The following is a 13,604-nucleotide window of genomic DNA, read 5'->3' as shown; positions in this document are numbered from 1 at the left end:
GACTCCCGGCGGAGCAAGTACTTTTTGCGATTCAATGTTTATTGAAATTAAATAAGGCTATTGCCATTTATACTATTTAACATATATATATATATATATATACATATATATCGGGTGTCCCTAAAGTCCCACCCCCCCCTTCTAACTTTTGAACGGAATTAAACAAACCAATATCCTTTGGGGGGTAGTTATATAATGTCAAATTGGAATTGGAACAGATGAGTTAAGAAAAATGTAGCGCAAAAATCATCATTTGTCATTATATAACAACCCCCCAAAGGATATTGATTTGTTTAATTCCGTTCAAAAGTTAGAAGGAGGGTGGGACTTTTGGGACACCCGGTATATATATATATATATATATATATATATATATATATATATATATATATATATACTTTCTATGTGTAATACTGGTATCATGGTCTCATTTCATCACTATTAAAATCAATAGAACCAATTCAGAAGAAGAAGGCATTTAAGAATTGACAAAAAAATTACACAACAAACTTTAAAATCTTTAATAGATGTCACAATTTTCACAGCAAGGCTGGTTTTCAAATGGTTAAAAACTTACAAAATATGTACAAGGCTGAAAATATATAAGCATACAGCGATAGTATGATGTAAACCATTTTAAGAATAATGTGCAGTGTCTATTCACAACAAGAATGGTAACAATGATGCATAAGGTCTCAGAAGACCTCTGGCTTGAGTCGGCCCGAGCGAGCGTCTGTGATGACACCCCACAACTCGATGATGAAGTCGTCTGTGAAGCCAAAGTCCTGTAAGTCTGAGTTGTCAATGGCATCAGCAAAATCTGAGCTGTTGGTCTTGTTCTCAGCATATTCCCAGATCTGAGTGGCTAAGACATAAACAGGAGATGCATAAGTCTTTGTCAGTCAAGTTGTTAATACTGGAGAATATTAGTTTTGTTACTGATGGCTAGAAAAGCAAATTCAATATGGTGATAAAGAGAACAATCAAGGAACACTGGAATGAGGTGGAATTTAAGGGTGTTTGTATCAACATTGTTTATCCAGCACCCTGAGGTAAAAGTGGGATTTTGTATTTTGCAGCATCTGTGTTCTGGCCATAACCTATCACTTGGCTCCAATTTTAAACATTCACTTGATGTAACTTACATTAAAAGTAGCAGTCGCTCTAAGATGTTTTCAATAATCTTGTAAGCGTTTCTTGGTATGAAATATTTTAAAACATATACCTTGTACTAGTAATATCTCTGTGATCATGATGGCAGAGCAGCCCTCCTTAATTTATGACACAAGAAAATACATTGAATACATAAATATATATTATATTTTGAATTGTCATATAAGTTCACCATAATATTATGAAGAACCTCTGAGACATCTAAGCAGCTTCATGAGTGATAGGATATTCAGAATGACAGGATGGTGGATTGGGGCTGCCTCTTTCAGAAATCTCTTGGAGCAGCCACCATGATGAGCAATAGTGGACACTCTTCTACATGTGACTTGGGATGATGGGCAGGCTTTCTCTGTTTCAGCCTTTACTAGTTTAATTCTTATGTAATGTATTTTGTATAAGCCGGATCTTTGGATAATCGCATTCTGGATAATCGCGGCTCTTGTTTAGTTATATATTATCGTAAAAACGAAAAAAAAACATGTACATGAAGGGAAGACACGCTACATCTATTCATTAATAATTTAGGAAATTTCATGCTTTAGATTACCAATGGTGTGATCAAGGCAATTGCAAAGGTATTATTTTCCCAATGTTTATAAACTGAACTTGGTGAGGTTTTGACACATCTTGTCATCAACCATGAGATGGTTGTCATCAAGATGAGATGGTCCAGGAACACCTCTTTTAGATATTCAGGCATTCTGGGCCTGGCGTGATTTATGAAGCTTTCTGATAAAACATTGGTGCTGAGTTAAAACACTCTAAAAACATAAATTGAGAAAGATACTTTTGAGTATAGTTGCAATATCAATCTTACAAACTATTTTGCTGCAATATTCTAGGATTTATGAAGCTCCCTAAAAGATCACTCATGTTACTCCTCTGTGGTAAACATTTGCAACTGCCTGAGTTTCTTATGTGTTAAGTTTTTTTTTTTTTTTTTTCAAAAATCCATGGTTTTTTCTCTTTTTAAAAAATAATTGAAGGGCAGTTTTTTGTACAGCCCACATCCTATATTTTTAATCTCAAAAAATTTTGTAAAACCTTTTATTTTACTAAATTATTTTATTTCATTAAATATATTTTATCTTTCTCAACACAAATAAATTATTCTTCAAAGCTTGCCATATGAAAAATATAAATAACATTAAAATAACAGTACAACCTCGTTTATCTAGATTAGTAGGGAGAGAAAGTGATTTGGACATATTAATTTGTTATTGTATTGTACACATTATTCTAAACACTAAACATATGTTAAATTACACCAGATATTCAACAAAATGTGTTAATTCTTCAAAAATTTGACTCTTACCTCTGTGTAAAACTTATCCAGAAAAACCGAAAATTCAGATAAATGAGGTTGTACTGTACTTACCATTTTGTTGAAAGTACTTTTCTCTATTACTCTATTAGAAGTAAAAGAGACTTTTTCATTTTAACAAACCTAATATTGTTAACCGACATCCCATGTTTATAATTAATAATATATTTCATTTGTTTCCAACTAATATTATATATAACAAAACTGCTAATGCTTGTGAAAACAGTTAAAGCCATATAAAAAATAATTTGAACGTCAAGCATTAACAATTACAGACTAACATGCTAAAGTATAGTTGAACATGTGAATACAAAATCCACAAAGTTACTTACAACAAATAATTATACCTATACTTTATGTAACTTATTTATGTAATTCATTATTAAGGAGTATGGACCTTTTAGGAGTACCTTTTAAGGAGTACGGACTTTCGCATATTACAATTTAGATAATAACTACAATAGTAGTTTAAATTATTTTTTAACTCTTAAAATTTATTATTATGGCCATGGTTGAATAATAAATGCCTCTTAGAACATAATTTACATCTTAATTTGAATCTGTTTAACACCCTCCAACACTGAAACTTGTTCATAAATCAAGTGAAAGGTTTTTTTTAATAGTAAATACAAAGAATTCTAAACAGATGTTTTAGGTCTTGTGCTCTTATACAAGAAAATCACTGATCCCGTCAACTTCCACACATTCCAACCACATTTAATTTAAGGTGGACCCTCCCACCGGCTTTACCACAGACCCCAGACTCTCATAAGTGTATACAAGACCTCAAAAATCCATAACGTCAGACACAGGAATCGAACCTGCAACGCCAAGGGCAACTCCCATGTCTTAGACCTTAGACCACATCCTAACTTGATGTCTTAAATGTGCAGATAGCTCACTTAGGATACCTGAGGCTTTGCACATTATTTTGGATGTGTTTGCATTCAACATCCGTACTCTTATAAACAAATCATGTAATGACGTTCCAGAACATCAATACACATCTTAACAAATAATCTGCCACGAAAAACTATACAATACATAAAAACTAGTCTGTACTTTACAATGCTATAAATACACTAAACAGATGATCATTGGTCTCTGGCATCAGTGAGCTATAAATTCCATAAATATTTCACTAAGAAATTATATATTATTCATAAGATCGCTTCCATAGTGAATCCGAAAAATTTGAAGAAATTAATTTGATGATCATTGGTCTCTGGCATCAGTGAGCTATAAATTCCATAAATATTTCACTAAGAAATAATATATTATTCATAAGATCGCTTCCATAGTGAATCCGAAAAATTTGAAGAAATTAATTGCGTTAACAATGAATGATTTAATCAATGAAATGAGAACCAGAAGAAATTTAATAAAAGTTTAATAATATTAATATTTTTTTAGTGAACCAGTTTCAGTGTTAGAAAGTGTTAAACAGATTCAAATTAAGATCTAAATTTATAGTTGGTTTTAGAAATCTTGTATGGAAATTATCATTTCCACTTTTCTGTATTGACCTATTTAAAAAGTATTTAAGATATTTGTATTGTAATATAATATAAATGTCAGTAACTCAAAATGTAATACAAGACATGTGTTACACATACATTGAAAAACTTTATGATATACCTAATTCAGAGTCGTTAATGCCCATGAAGCCCTCAAGCAGTTGGTTGATACTATCGATTCCTTGCTGCATGGCTGTACTCTGGAATAGTAACAAAAATACTCTTATTATTTTTTGTTTTGGCATGTGTATTATTCTTTAAAAGTTAACTATATAAAATAAAATTATAACAAAGGGATTTTGAAATGTTTTACAAATTTTAGTATATTATTGATGGATTAATGTACAATTTGGACACAAAATATATGAAGCCGATAACGGTTTGCAGCGGTATATGACGTCAGGACAGGAAGAATTTCCAGTTTTAATCCTCCACCTTCAGCAACACAATAAATGCTGACAAATTTGAAGATTTGTTTTTCATTTGTATCACATTCAAGCAGTGTTTATGTTTTAAAACTGTATTAGTAAATTTGGAAAAGTATGCATCTTAAGAGAAAAGTTTAAAAACCCATTTTTACACCTGGTGTTTCTAAGAAATAGTGAGCATATTTTATAGTATTAAAGTGTTACAAGAGGTTTTACAGTAAGGCACTATTTAAACATAATTCACATACTGTTTTCTAAACCTGATAGTCAGGGGCAGCACAAGATAGAATCTTTACTTGTGCAATATCGGATTTCGGTTCTCCCAATCACACCTCTTTTATTTTTATCATTCCTCCATACTTGTTATTTTTGGAATATATTTTACCATTTTTGTAATAAATATCCACACTCTGTAATGACCACATATCCTAACTTGCTGACAGCTGCTCATAGTTTTAGTACTAGTATCTTTTACGGATAATGGAGAGAGAGTTGACAGGAGATGCGGGTACACAGCACGATTTAAGTTGAGACTAAACAAATTATTTCATATTTTATGTAGAAGGGGAAGATTATTAACTGTTTAAATTATTATATATTAAATATGTAGAATGTTCAGAGAACGTGGACCTAAACTTCAATGAATAGACAGATTGTATTTCCAAGATATTGTATTTCCAAGATATTGTATTTCCAAGATACTGTATAGAAATAAAACAGCTTTTTTAATCATTGTATGTATGTGTTCATCACAACTTAATATTGTGTTACAAAGAGAAAGTTTTAAACTCTCTACTATGCAACCATGGACAATGTGAACTAACAACATATTTACTTTTTTTAATCTTATACAAAGTAGGAGAATTCCACATCATGTGTCGTCTAAAATGTATCTTTTTGAACAAGTTAGGGAGAAACGATAAGAGATAATAATCGTGTCTTATCAGGTATTATTTCTTTTAGTTAGTTTTGTGCCGTGTCAGTGAAGACATTTATTGTTGTCTGACAAATATGCCATTCAATAATGTGGAAACTTTCTCAATGTTGATGGTGTTTGGTAATGTTAACAGAACTACACAGTTGCTGTTGTTCTGTATGCTCCATGTTACACGGACTATTATCATCATTCGCGAAAGATTTTCCAAAAATTTGCTAGTTGTGTCCATGAAAAACTTGAAATGTATAACCGGAACACAACAAAGGGAAACAGCTCACTAAGCCTGTAAGGTATGATAAGGCACAAGAAGTTTTTGGCTGTGGTTGAGCTCAATCCATGTAACTCATCTAGAAGAGTGCCTACCAATTAAGGAATTAGCAAAAAGAGATTCATAATCAAGGGCATACAGTCTACTGTATCAGGTTTACAGCTATTCATAACTTAAAAAAAACTAATATGACTAAAAAATAAGCTAATCTATGAAAACTATACATAATTTCAATAAAAAGACTAGGGACATCAGTCTTAAAATATTTCTAGTTTACTGAAATCATTGAAGCCATTCTACCACAAATATTGGAATACTGCAGAGAAATTTGACTTACTTCATTGGTATTTATAAAAACTGCCCAGGCCTCAAAATACTGGTCTTTAAACTTGAGTGTTTGGTATGTTATTTAAAAAAAAGGATATTTCCTTTGAGTCTCAGTTGTTCAGAAGTAAATTGTGTGCAAAGCCACGGGTAAACTGCTAATATCTTATATTTGTAATTACAAATCTTTATTTCTGTGACTAAGAAATTTCAAGATATTGAGAACATATGATAATATGATGATATGATGTGTTTGAAAAAGGATTAGTAAATGTCGTAGAATTATAATATTTTTTACTCAATATTTTTTTAAACCTGTTTTCACGTTTATTTAATATACCCAATACATTCATTAAATACAGATCAGTTGATTCCTCCTATATTTTGTGTTGCAACAGTGTCCAAACCTCAACTTGCACATTATAATTATAAAGTGTTTAAAAAACAGAAAGGTTCTTGTTTCTATCCACATTGGAATTAAATCCGGTTATACTTGTTTGTACCATCAGCTTTTATTAAAGTTTATGAAATTTCTTTGAGCCGTTCAGACAACCCAAATTTTTGGCAAAAGCATTTTTTTTATACCATGAATGTTTCAGGTGAACTTATTTTCACATGGTTCTATTTCTAATTAACATAACTGCCCAGACAGTAGTTCTGCAGATAGCAAATAATAGTGTAAAGTCATAGCACCACAGTATTGTGGTATTTTTTTTTTTCAAATGATGTGAGATTAATTTTAATAACAAAGATAACATACACCCTTTCAATGAACTTTGTAAGAGTCTGTATGGGTGTGTTTTTCACTGACACTGACTAGACAGTAGTCCTGTATTTGCAGGCCGAACTGAGGTAACAGTAAGTATGCTTTCAATAGAACAATTGACACGTGAAATAACAGCACTGCAGCGTTGGTAGCACAACTGTCCGGTTAGTTTTCTGCATTTGGCAAGGGACATGTTACTGTCCACAGTGAACATGTTAAGGAGTAGATCTTAGCTTTTAGCAAATTAATTTTTTTAGTTATAGATCTGGGTACATGTACTTTACATGTACCCAGATCTACCTCACACATTTTATCCATGTTAATGAGAGTCCATTAATAAATGTTGCAAATCATCTACATGAGCTTTCCTAGTTACTACAGTACCCGATCGGATACACGATGATAGTTGTGAATGATCGCATGTACCCGATGGTGTACACAAGATCATGAACGTGTTATATTATTAATAAATAATAAAGCAAAATTCCCAGGCTTGCAATGATGTGTCTCATAATATAGAAGTGAACGTGTTATATGTGGACACTACTATAGCTATTGTATACAATGTTAATACTCTGACTATCAAGTGATGCACAATCAGTAATTACACACACCATACAATGCTCATTGGTAGTAAACATGTTATAGATAAGTACACTCATCCATGCAAATATTTTCAGGAGAGATACATTGTCATAGAGTAAAATATAAATAATTACCACTTGTTGAACATGGGCCTTCCCATCAGCCTTTAACCGCAGAGTCTCCTTGCCTGAGCCGTACCCTGGCTTCTTGCCTCTGCGTGAGTTGCCACGTGAATCAATATTTGCTGAAATAAGATAAGAACTAAATGTTGAACATGGCCTATCCAATTCGCATTTAATCAAAATTTGCCTTGTTTGAGCCCACTCTGCTTTCTAGCCTTTGCACCAGTAGCTATGTGAGTCAAGATTTCCTGAAACAACAATAACTAAATATATGATAAAAAAAATATACATCTTAATCCTCTGACTGTAAAATTAGGGGTATAAACAGTTAAACATATGTTTAGGCAATCAAAAACTTTTTTCCATGTTTTAATATTCTTTTGTTAGAGAGTTATGGCAAAACAACTGTGAAGAGAACATAATTTAAAAGCAGATGCTATAATTAATTCAAAAGTTTAATCAAAAGCAATTAAATTTTAACAATTAAAATTGTTATCAAATATATTGTTAGACATTATTTTATGAATACCCAACTGTGCTTCTTTTGTGTATTTTATTAATTGGCTGAGCATTAAAATATTCCGAAGCCTGAAATATTCCGAAAAAATTTAGAAATCCATAAATATGCTACCAGACAAAAAGAGAATATATATGTTCCTCAAGTTAAATCCAGCTTAGCAAAGGAGAGCCCTAGGTTCATGAGTGGAAAAAATTTACAACAAAGTGCCAGCTGAAATCAAGAAAATTGAAAATTATGAAAAATTCAAGATTAAATTCAAAGAATATCTGCTGGAACGGCCATACTACTCTGTAGAAGAATACTTAGAATCGTGAAAAGGTCCATTTCAATATGATGACCATGGCACAGAAGTGCTTTTAGTGGGATATCACCAAGTATCAAGTAAGTAAGTATTACGAAAGACTATCATTGAGAAACTGAAAATGCCCATTGACTTCTGACAGTGTGAGATTTGAGGGAAGCATTCCTTCTAGAATGATTACAGGTACTTTTTAATACTTTTCTGTTGTATTTAGGTCAAGGCAGTTTTTAGGACTGTGGAATGAACTATATCCCACCAGGATGTCATTGAGATAATGCTCATAGCCTCAAAACTTAGTGAAGCCTATTACATAATAGATGGTCTGGCGTACTCCTAACTTGTTTCTAAAGAAACATTATTTTGTTTTGTTGGAATATAAAATAATATTAATTAAGCTTTTAAAAATAAGAAAATAAAGGTTTATTACTTTCTTTAAGAACTAAATTTCATTGATTCTTTCTTATTTTTACTTTTATATTTCTACAAATCTTTCAAATACATTGTACATGCTACAACATTTTTTCATATATATATATATATATATATATATATATATATATATATATATATATATATATATATATATAAATGAATGTTTGTGTGTTTGTCCTTTATAGACTCAGAAACTATTTGACCGATCATTATGAAAATTTTGATGTATTTTTCCACATAGAAGGTTTATATGCTATGCCCATTGATGTAATTCACCACCAGGAGGCACTGCAAAATATATAAGTTATCAAAGCGCCTGCACATTGTAAACTACAATTACGAGATAGTTGTGTATAATAACCACACACTATGTGAAGGCGCTAAGTTTTTATGGATATTTGTCTTTCAAATGAATTTCTGTTTGGCCTTATAGCTTGAATGTTAGACCACTTTATTATTAAGTACATGTACGTGTACAATGGCTATAAACATACACTTTAGGCAGATTTTCTTGATAGTGTCAACAAGGTAAACTCTACATCGGCGTTGACAATATAATTCACTTGAACCAGAAGTGCTCATACACGAGCAAAGCTTACAAAAACCGTGCGAAGCCACGGGGAACAGCTAGTACTATATAACTACTTGAATATATGAATTCATTTGATTTATTGAGTTTGGTAAATCTGCAGTAAATTATAGGTTTATAAAGTTTTTAAGACGGCTACACTTGGCAATACTTTAAAATTACCACCAAATAAGATAAATTATTTACAAATAATTAGTCGTAGTGGGTACCATAGAATTTTTGACAGAGTAACCACTATTGAGTTTGTTAATTATCATCTTTTATTAAATAAAACAAATATCTCTAGAAAAAGAAATTATATATATATATATATATATATATATATATTTTTTTTTCAATAAATTGTACGTGTCATTTATATATATATATAATTTTTTCAACAAATTAAATATATATATATATATATATATATATATATATATATATATATATATATATATAAATGACTTGCTTCACATAGATATGGTAAGAGCCTAAGCCTCCATACTTACAAAAGCCTGCCTTAAGAGGCTCAACAAGTCTAATGGTGAAGACAGTGTCTCTGGGGATCTCTTTGAGCATCTTGGCTACCTCAAAGTGTCTCTTGCCGACCAGGCTCTCTGAATTTATCCTCTCTATGTGGTCTCCCACCTGCCACAAGCATTGTAAGGTAAACACAATTTTTTCAGTATACATGGATATCATTTACTGGCTTTAAATTGATGTTAATGTTCTTATGTTCACTGAAATAATAATATGGAAATCACCATAAAAAGATGCCTGACACCAAGTTATCAGAATATGTGATGAATGATACGTAGAATGGGTGTAGGCCCTATATGGTCTGGTTACTACATAAGATAACTAGATCCTTAACTGATGGTTTAGAGTCTGGGAAAACTAAGACACGTGTGTTAATGTGGATTTCTAAAAAACATAGGTACTGATCTGATTGTATTAGTTGACTGATGAAGCTAATAAGCTGTTGTCTAACTCTCTGTTCTCAGACTGGACAAGGTCCAATTGATAACCCCTAGTCAATTATCAAGCTAGGAAACATGCCATATAGAAAATGTAAAAATATCCTAATCAAATACTCTACATACCTGGCCTCCAAGGTAATAATTATTATCATTTTAGTAACTAATAATGTTCCTTCATTTCCGGTTTTAGTATGTGGATGCTGTATTACAGCCATAGCTAAATGGTCTAACTGATTCACTTAGGCCCCTTGCAATTAAATGGTTCTGTACCCGTGATGCAGCCGTCCAGTGCCACTGTAGCAACACAGTAGCCATGTCATCCTCCCGACTCAGTGACCTACGTGAACAATTACACACTTTCACACTAGCCGATTGTAGTTGTTCGAGCACTGTACCTTGCTCGATTTAGTTTGATTTTAGGTTGCATTTTGGTGGTGTCTTCAGTTTGTGTTTCAGTAACTTATTTAAAAGTCATGGATAGAATTTATGCTAAAATTTTGATATCACTAATTGAATCAGTCTTATGGGACAAAGCTTTACATATTTATACAGATGGAAATGCAACAAGAATTACCTCATGAAGTCATAGCGAACATTTCAATAGGTTGTATACAATTTCTTCAGTTTAAATCCAATTAATAAAAAGAGGCAACTGAAGAGGCTACATAGAAGGTCCGACTTCCTCACATCAATAATTAATTGGATGAAGCCAGAGTCGATTGCACCTTTTTCTTTTCCACCGACGACACATTAGCCATAATGCAATGACTTGCTCACCAACCATATTAACAAGATCGCACATTCAACAGAACTGAACTATTGTTTTCAATTTGTTCGACTGTCTTTTTCCTCGTCTGGGTGGAACCATGCAGTGTGAAAATCAATAGACCACAATTTAGAACCTTACGGCTTTTTCCCGTACGTGCAGAATCGTGTAATGTGCAAGGAGCCTGAGCGACATAAAATGTTGGGATCTTCTTATTCTGACTAAAACTGAGGAACCGTACTGTAATAAAGCTACTTAGAATTCAGATAAGAATGGTTTCAGATTAAGTTGTATTGGAATAACATTTTCTTTTTGTACATAACACTTTTTGACTGATTTGATAGCCCTTTTGATCCCTTGTAAAGCAGTCCAATCCAATGAAGAGGTGGAATGAATGAATAATGTCTTTATTTGTACATAACTGCAGAGGCAATGGAATGTGACTTTTGAATATGGATTTCAGCAGTCTATCAATTTAGCCAAAACCATAATCCCCACTAGCCGGGGGAGCTCCTCACACAATAAAATTACAGAAGCTGAGAGTTCCCAGCGATCCCAGACACCAGATTGTTTGAAAAATAAAAGGCTAAAAAGAATGAAACATTCCATTTTGAAGGATTTGTGGTGAATTCACTCACCCAAGACCAATTTGGAAAAGCCAGAGGCTTGGGACTCTAAAAGGTTAGTCTGTCCCAGAACAAACAGTTATCAAAGAAGGCAGGTCAAAGCAGATAGAGACAGCTCTAGCCAGACAGTATCATAAATCAGACATTTTTTTTGTTATTGTATTAGGGATGAGGAAGGTCAAAGGCCAGGGGGTTACAATAACTGAAGATTATGAAAAATTGAACTTTAAACCGGAATTGACTACATGGCTAAGGGGACTCCCAAATTTCAGACGGTCCAGAAGCTGGAAGCTCTTACAAACATTGTCATAAACCATAATTTTTTCCCAGAATATAGGTAATGCTAAATGGTTAAAAAGACTTCTAGAGGTTTAGATGACCAAAGGACAGAGATTATAAAGAAGTCCAGAAGTCTGGTGGAGCCAGACCCAGAAATTTCAGTCTTGTTTGCCCAAAAACCAGAAAACATTTAGATTAGTAATTCTCAGAGACTGGATGAATAGTGTTCTTGAAGACTGGTTGCTAGTAAAGAACTACAAACTTAAGTGGTCCTAGAAGCAAGTGGGCTGTAGCCTGTATGGATCAGTGACATATAGATGTTTGGACATAGTCCAGAGACGTGTAAGTGATGCTTAAATAAGAGGCTTTCTAGGCTATGTCGAGGTGATTCAGTGCCTGTAGTCCATATCTCTTATGAACTACACCAAATCTACACGTGCTACATGTGCTTTTTATCTTTGCATTCAAAACTGAAACTTGTATGATCCTCCACTATGATTGCAACCTAAATATAGTTTTATGTCAGTGTGCCAATGAGTTTTTTCATAATTCAGAAAAGCTTCATTCATAATTCTAAAATGATAACAGTTGTGGTGTTACAATGTAGTATGGGTTATTTTAACTTAACCTTACTTACTGCTGAAGTTAAAATACTAATTAAAAAAATAAAAACATTTCAGAACCAATGTAAGAGAAATGTTATGGAGAGACATAACAAAGTAATTCATAAAACTTTAGTAATTCATGATAAAACTTTAGTTCCTCATTTAGTACACAACAATCTCTGAGAAAACTTATTTTTATTCTAGAAATAAATGTAAACTATCCTTAAAAGTGTTGCACAAGAGCAGTAAAAATGTATTTCCTCTTATTTATTGTCTTTAAGGCAGCTGTCATTTTGTAAATAATATTATTTGTTTACCAAATCTGCCAAATTGTACCACAATATAACGTACGCTTTTTATAATAGTGATTACAAACATATAGACAGGGCAAATGGAGAACTAAGAAAGATAACATTACACATTATGTAATATTTCTTTTATATTTTGATTGAATTAGGTAAAATTTGGTTCTGAAAGTTTTGAAGATCTTGTAGTTCATTACAAACATATAATCTAATAGTTCTTTTGTAGCTTTTTGTGGCTGCTAATACCTATCACCAAGAATATAAAAACGCAAAAAGTAATGTTAGGATGAAAATCTGTTACTTTTATTCTCTTAGATAACTCTTTGAGTGTCATGTGTGATGGTAGTAATTAGCTGTAACAGTTCTCAATAATTCATTATATATTATATATATATATATATATATATATATATATATATATATATATATATATTCACCCTGGAAGCAGAGACCATAAATACAATACATAAACTGTATTTATAGCCTTCTGCTGTAAGGGTTAAAATGTACCTGAATGTACTCAATTCCATCAATGACACTGTTCTCCTTTATCCTTTTGATGAATGCATAGCCAGCTCCATTGTCTGTGATAGTCAGACCCAAAGCTTCCTCTGTCTTCCTCAACTCTATTTCTTTTGGCCGACCTGTACAGAGTTGTTAGTTTTACATTGGAGAGTTTTCATTACAACAATAACACAAAATACACAAAAAACTAATTATGTTCAAGACATATCATATGGTTGAGCCAAAGTTATTAACAATGTACCAAAGAATA

General features: G+C 32.3%; 1 protein-coding gene across 1 annotated transcript in view; it reads right to left on the bottom strand.

Annotated features, from left to right (window-relative positions):
* Positions 1-497: 497 nt before the first annotated feature.
* LOC124367996 (PDZ domain-containing protein GIPC1) overlaps positions 498-13,604 on the bottom strand; it is a 53,490-nt gene continuing 40,383 nt past the window's right edge. Inside the window, exons 3-7 of the mRNA XM_046825264.1 lie at positions 13,340-13,473; positions 9,778-9,916; positions 7,457-7,566; positions 4,136-4,214; positions 498-865 (exon numbers count right to left, since the gene is read on the bottom strand). Of these exons, the coding sequence (XP_046681220.1) occupies positions 696-865; positions 4,136-4,214; positions 7,457-7,566; positions 9,778-9,916; positions 13,340-13,473 (632 nt within the window). The 3' untranslated portion in view covers positions 498-695. The remainder of the gene's footprint in view (positions 866-4,135; positions 4,215-7,456; positions 7,567-9,777; positions 9,917-13,339; positions 13,474-13,604) is intronic.

This window comes from Homalodisca vitripennis, chromosome 1, assembly GCF_021130785.1.
Source record: "Homalodisca vitripennis isolate AUS2020 chromosome 1, UT_GWSS_2.1, whole genome shotgun sequence".
Lineage (NCBI taxonomy): Eukaryota > Metazoa > Arthropoda > Insecta > Hemiptera > Cicadellidae > Homalodisca > Homalodisca vitripennis.
Note: the sequence above shows the minus strand (reverse complement) of the source record. Positions and strands in the feature narration are given on the sequence as shown.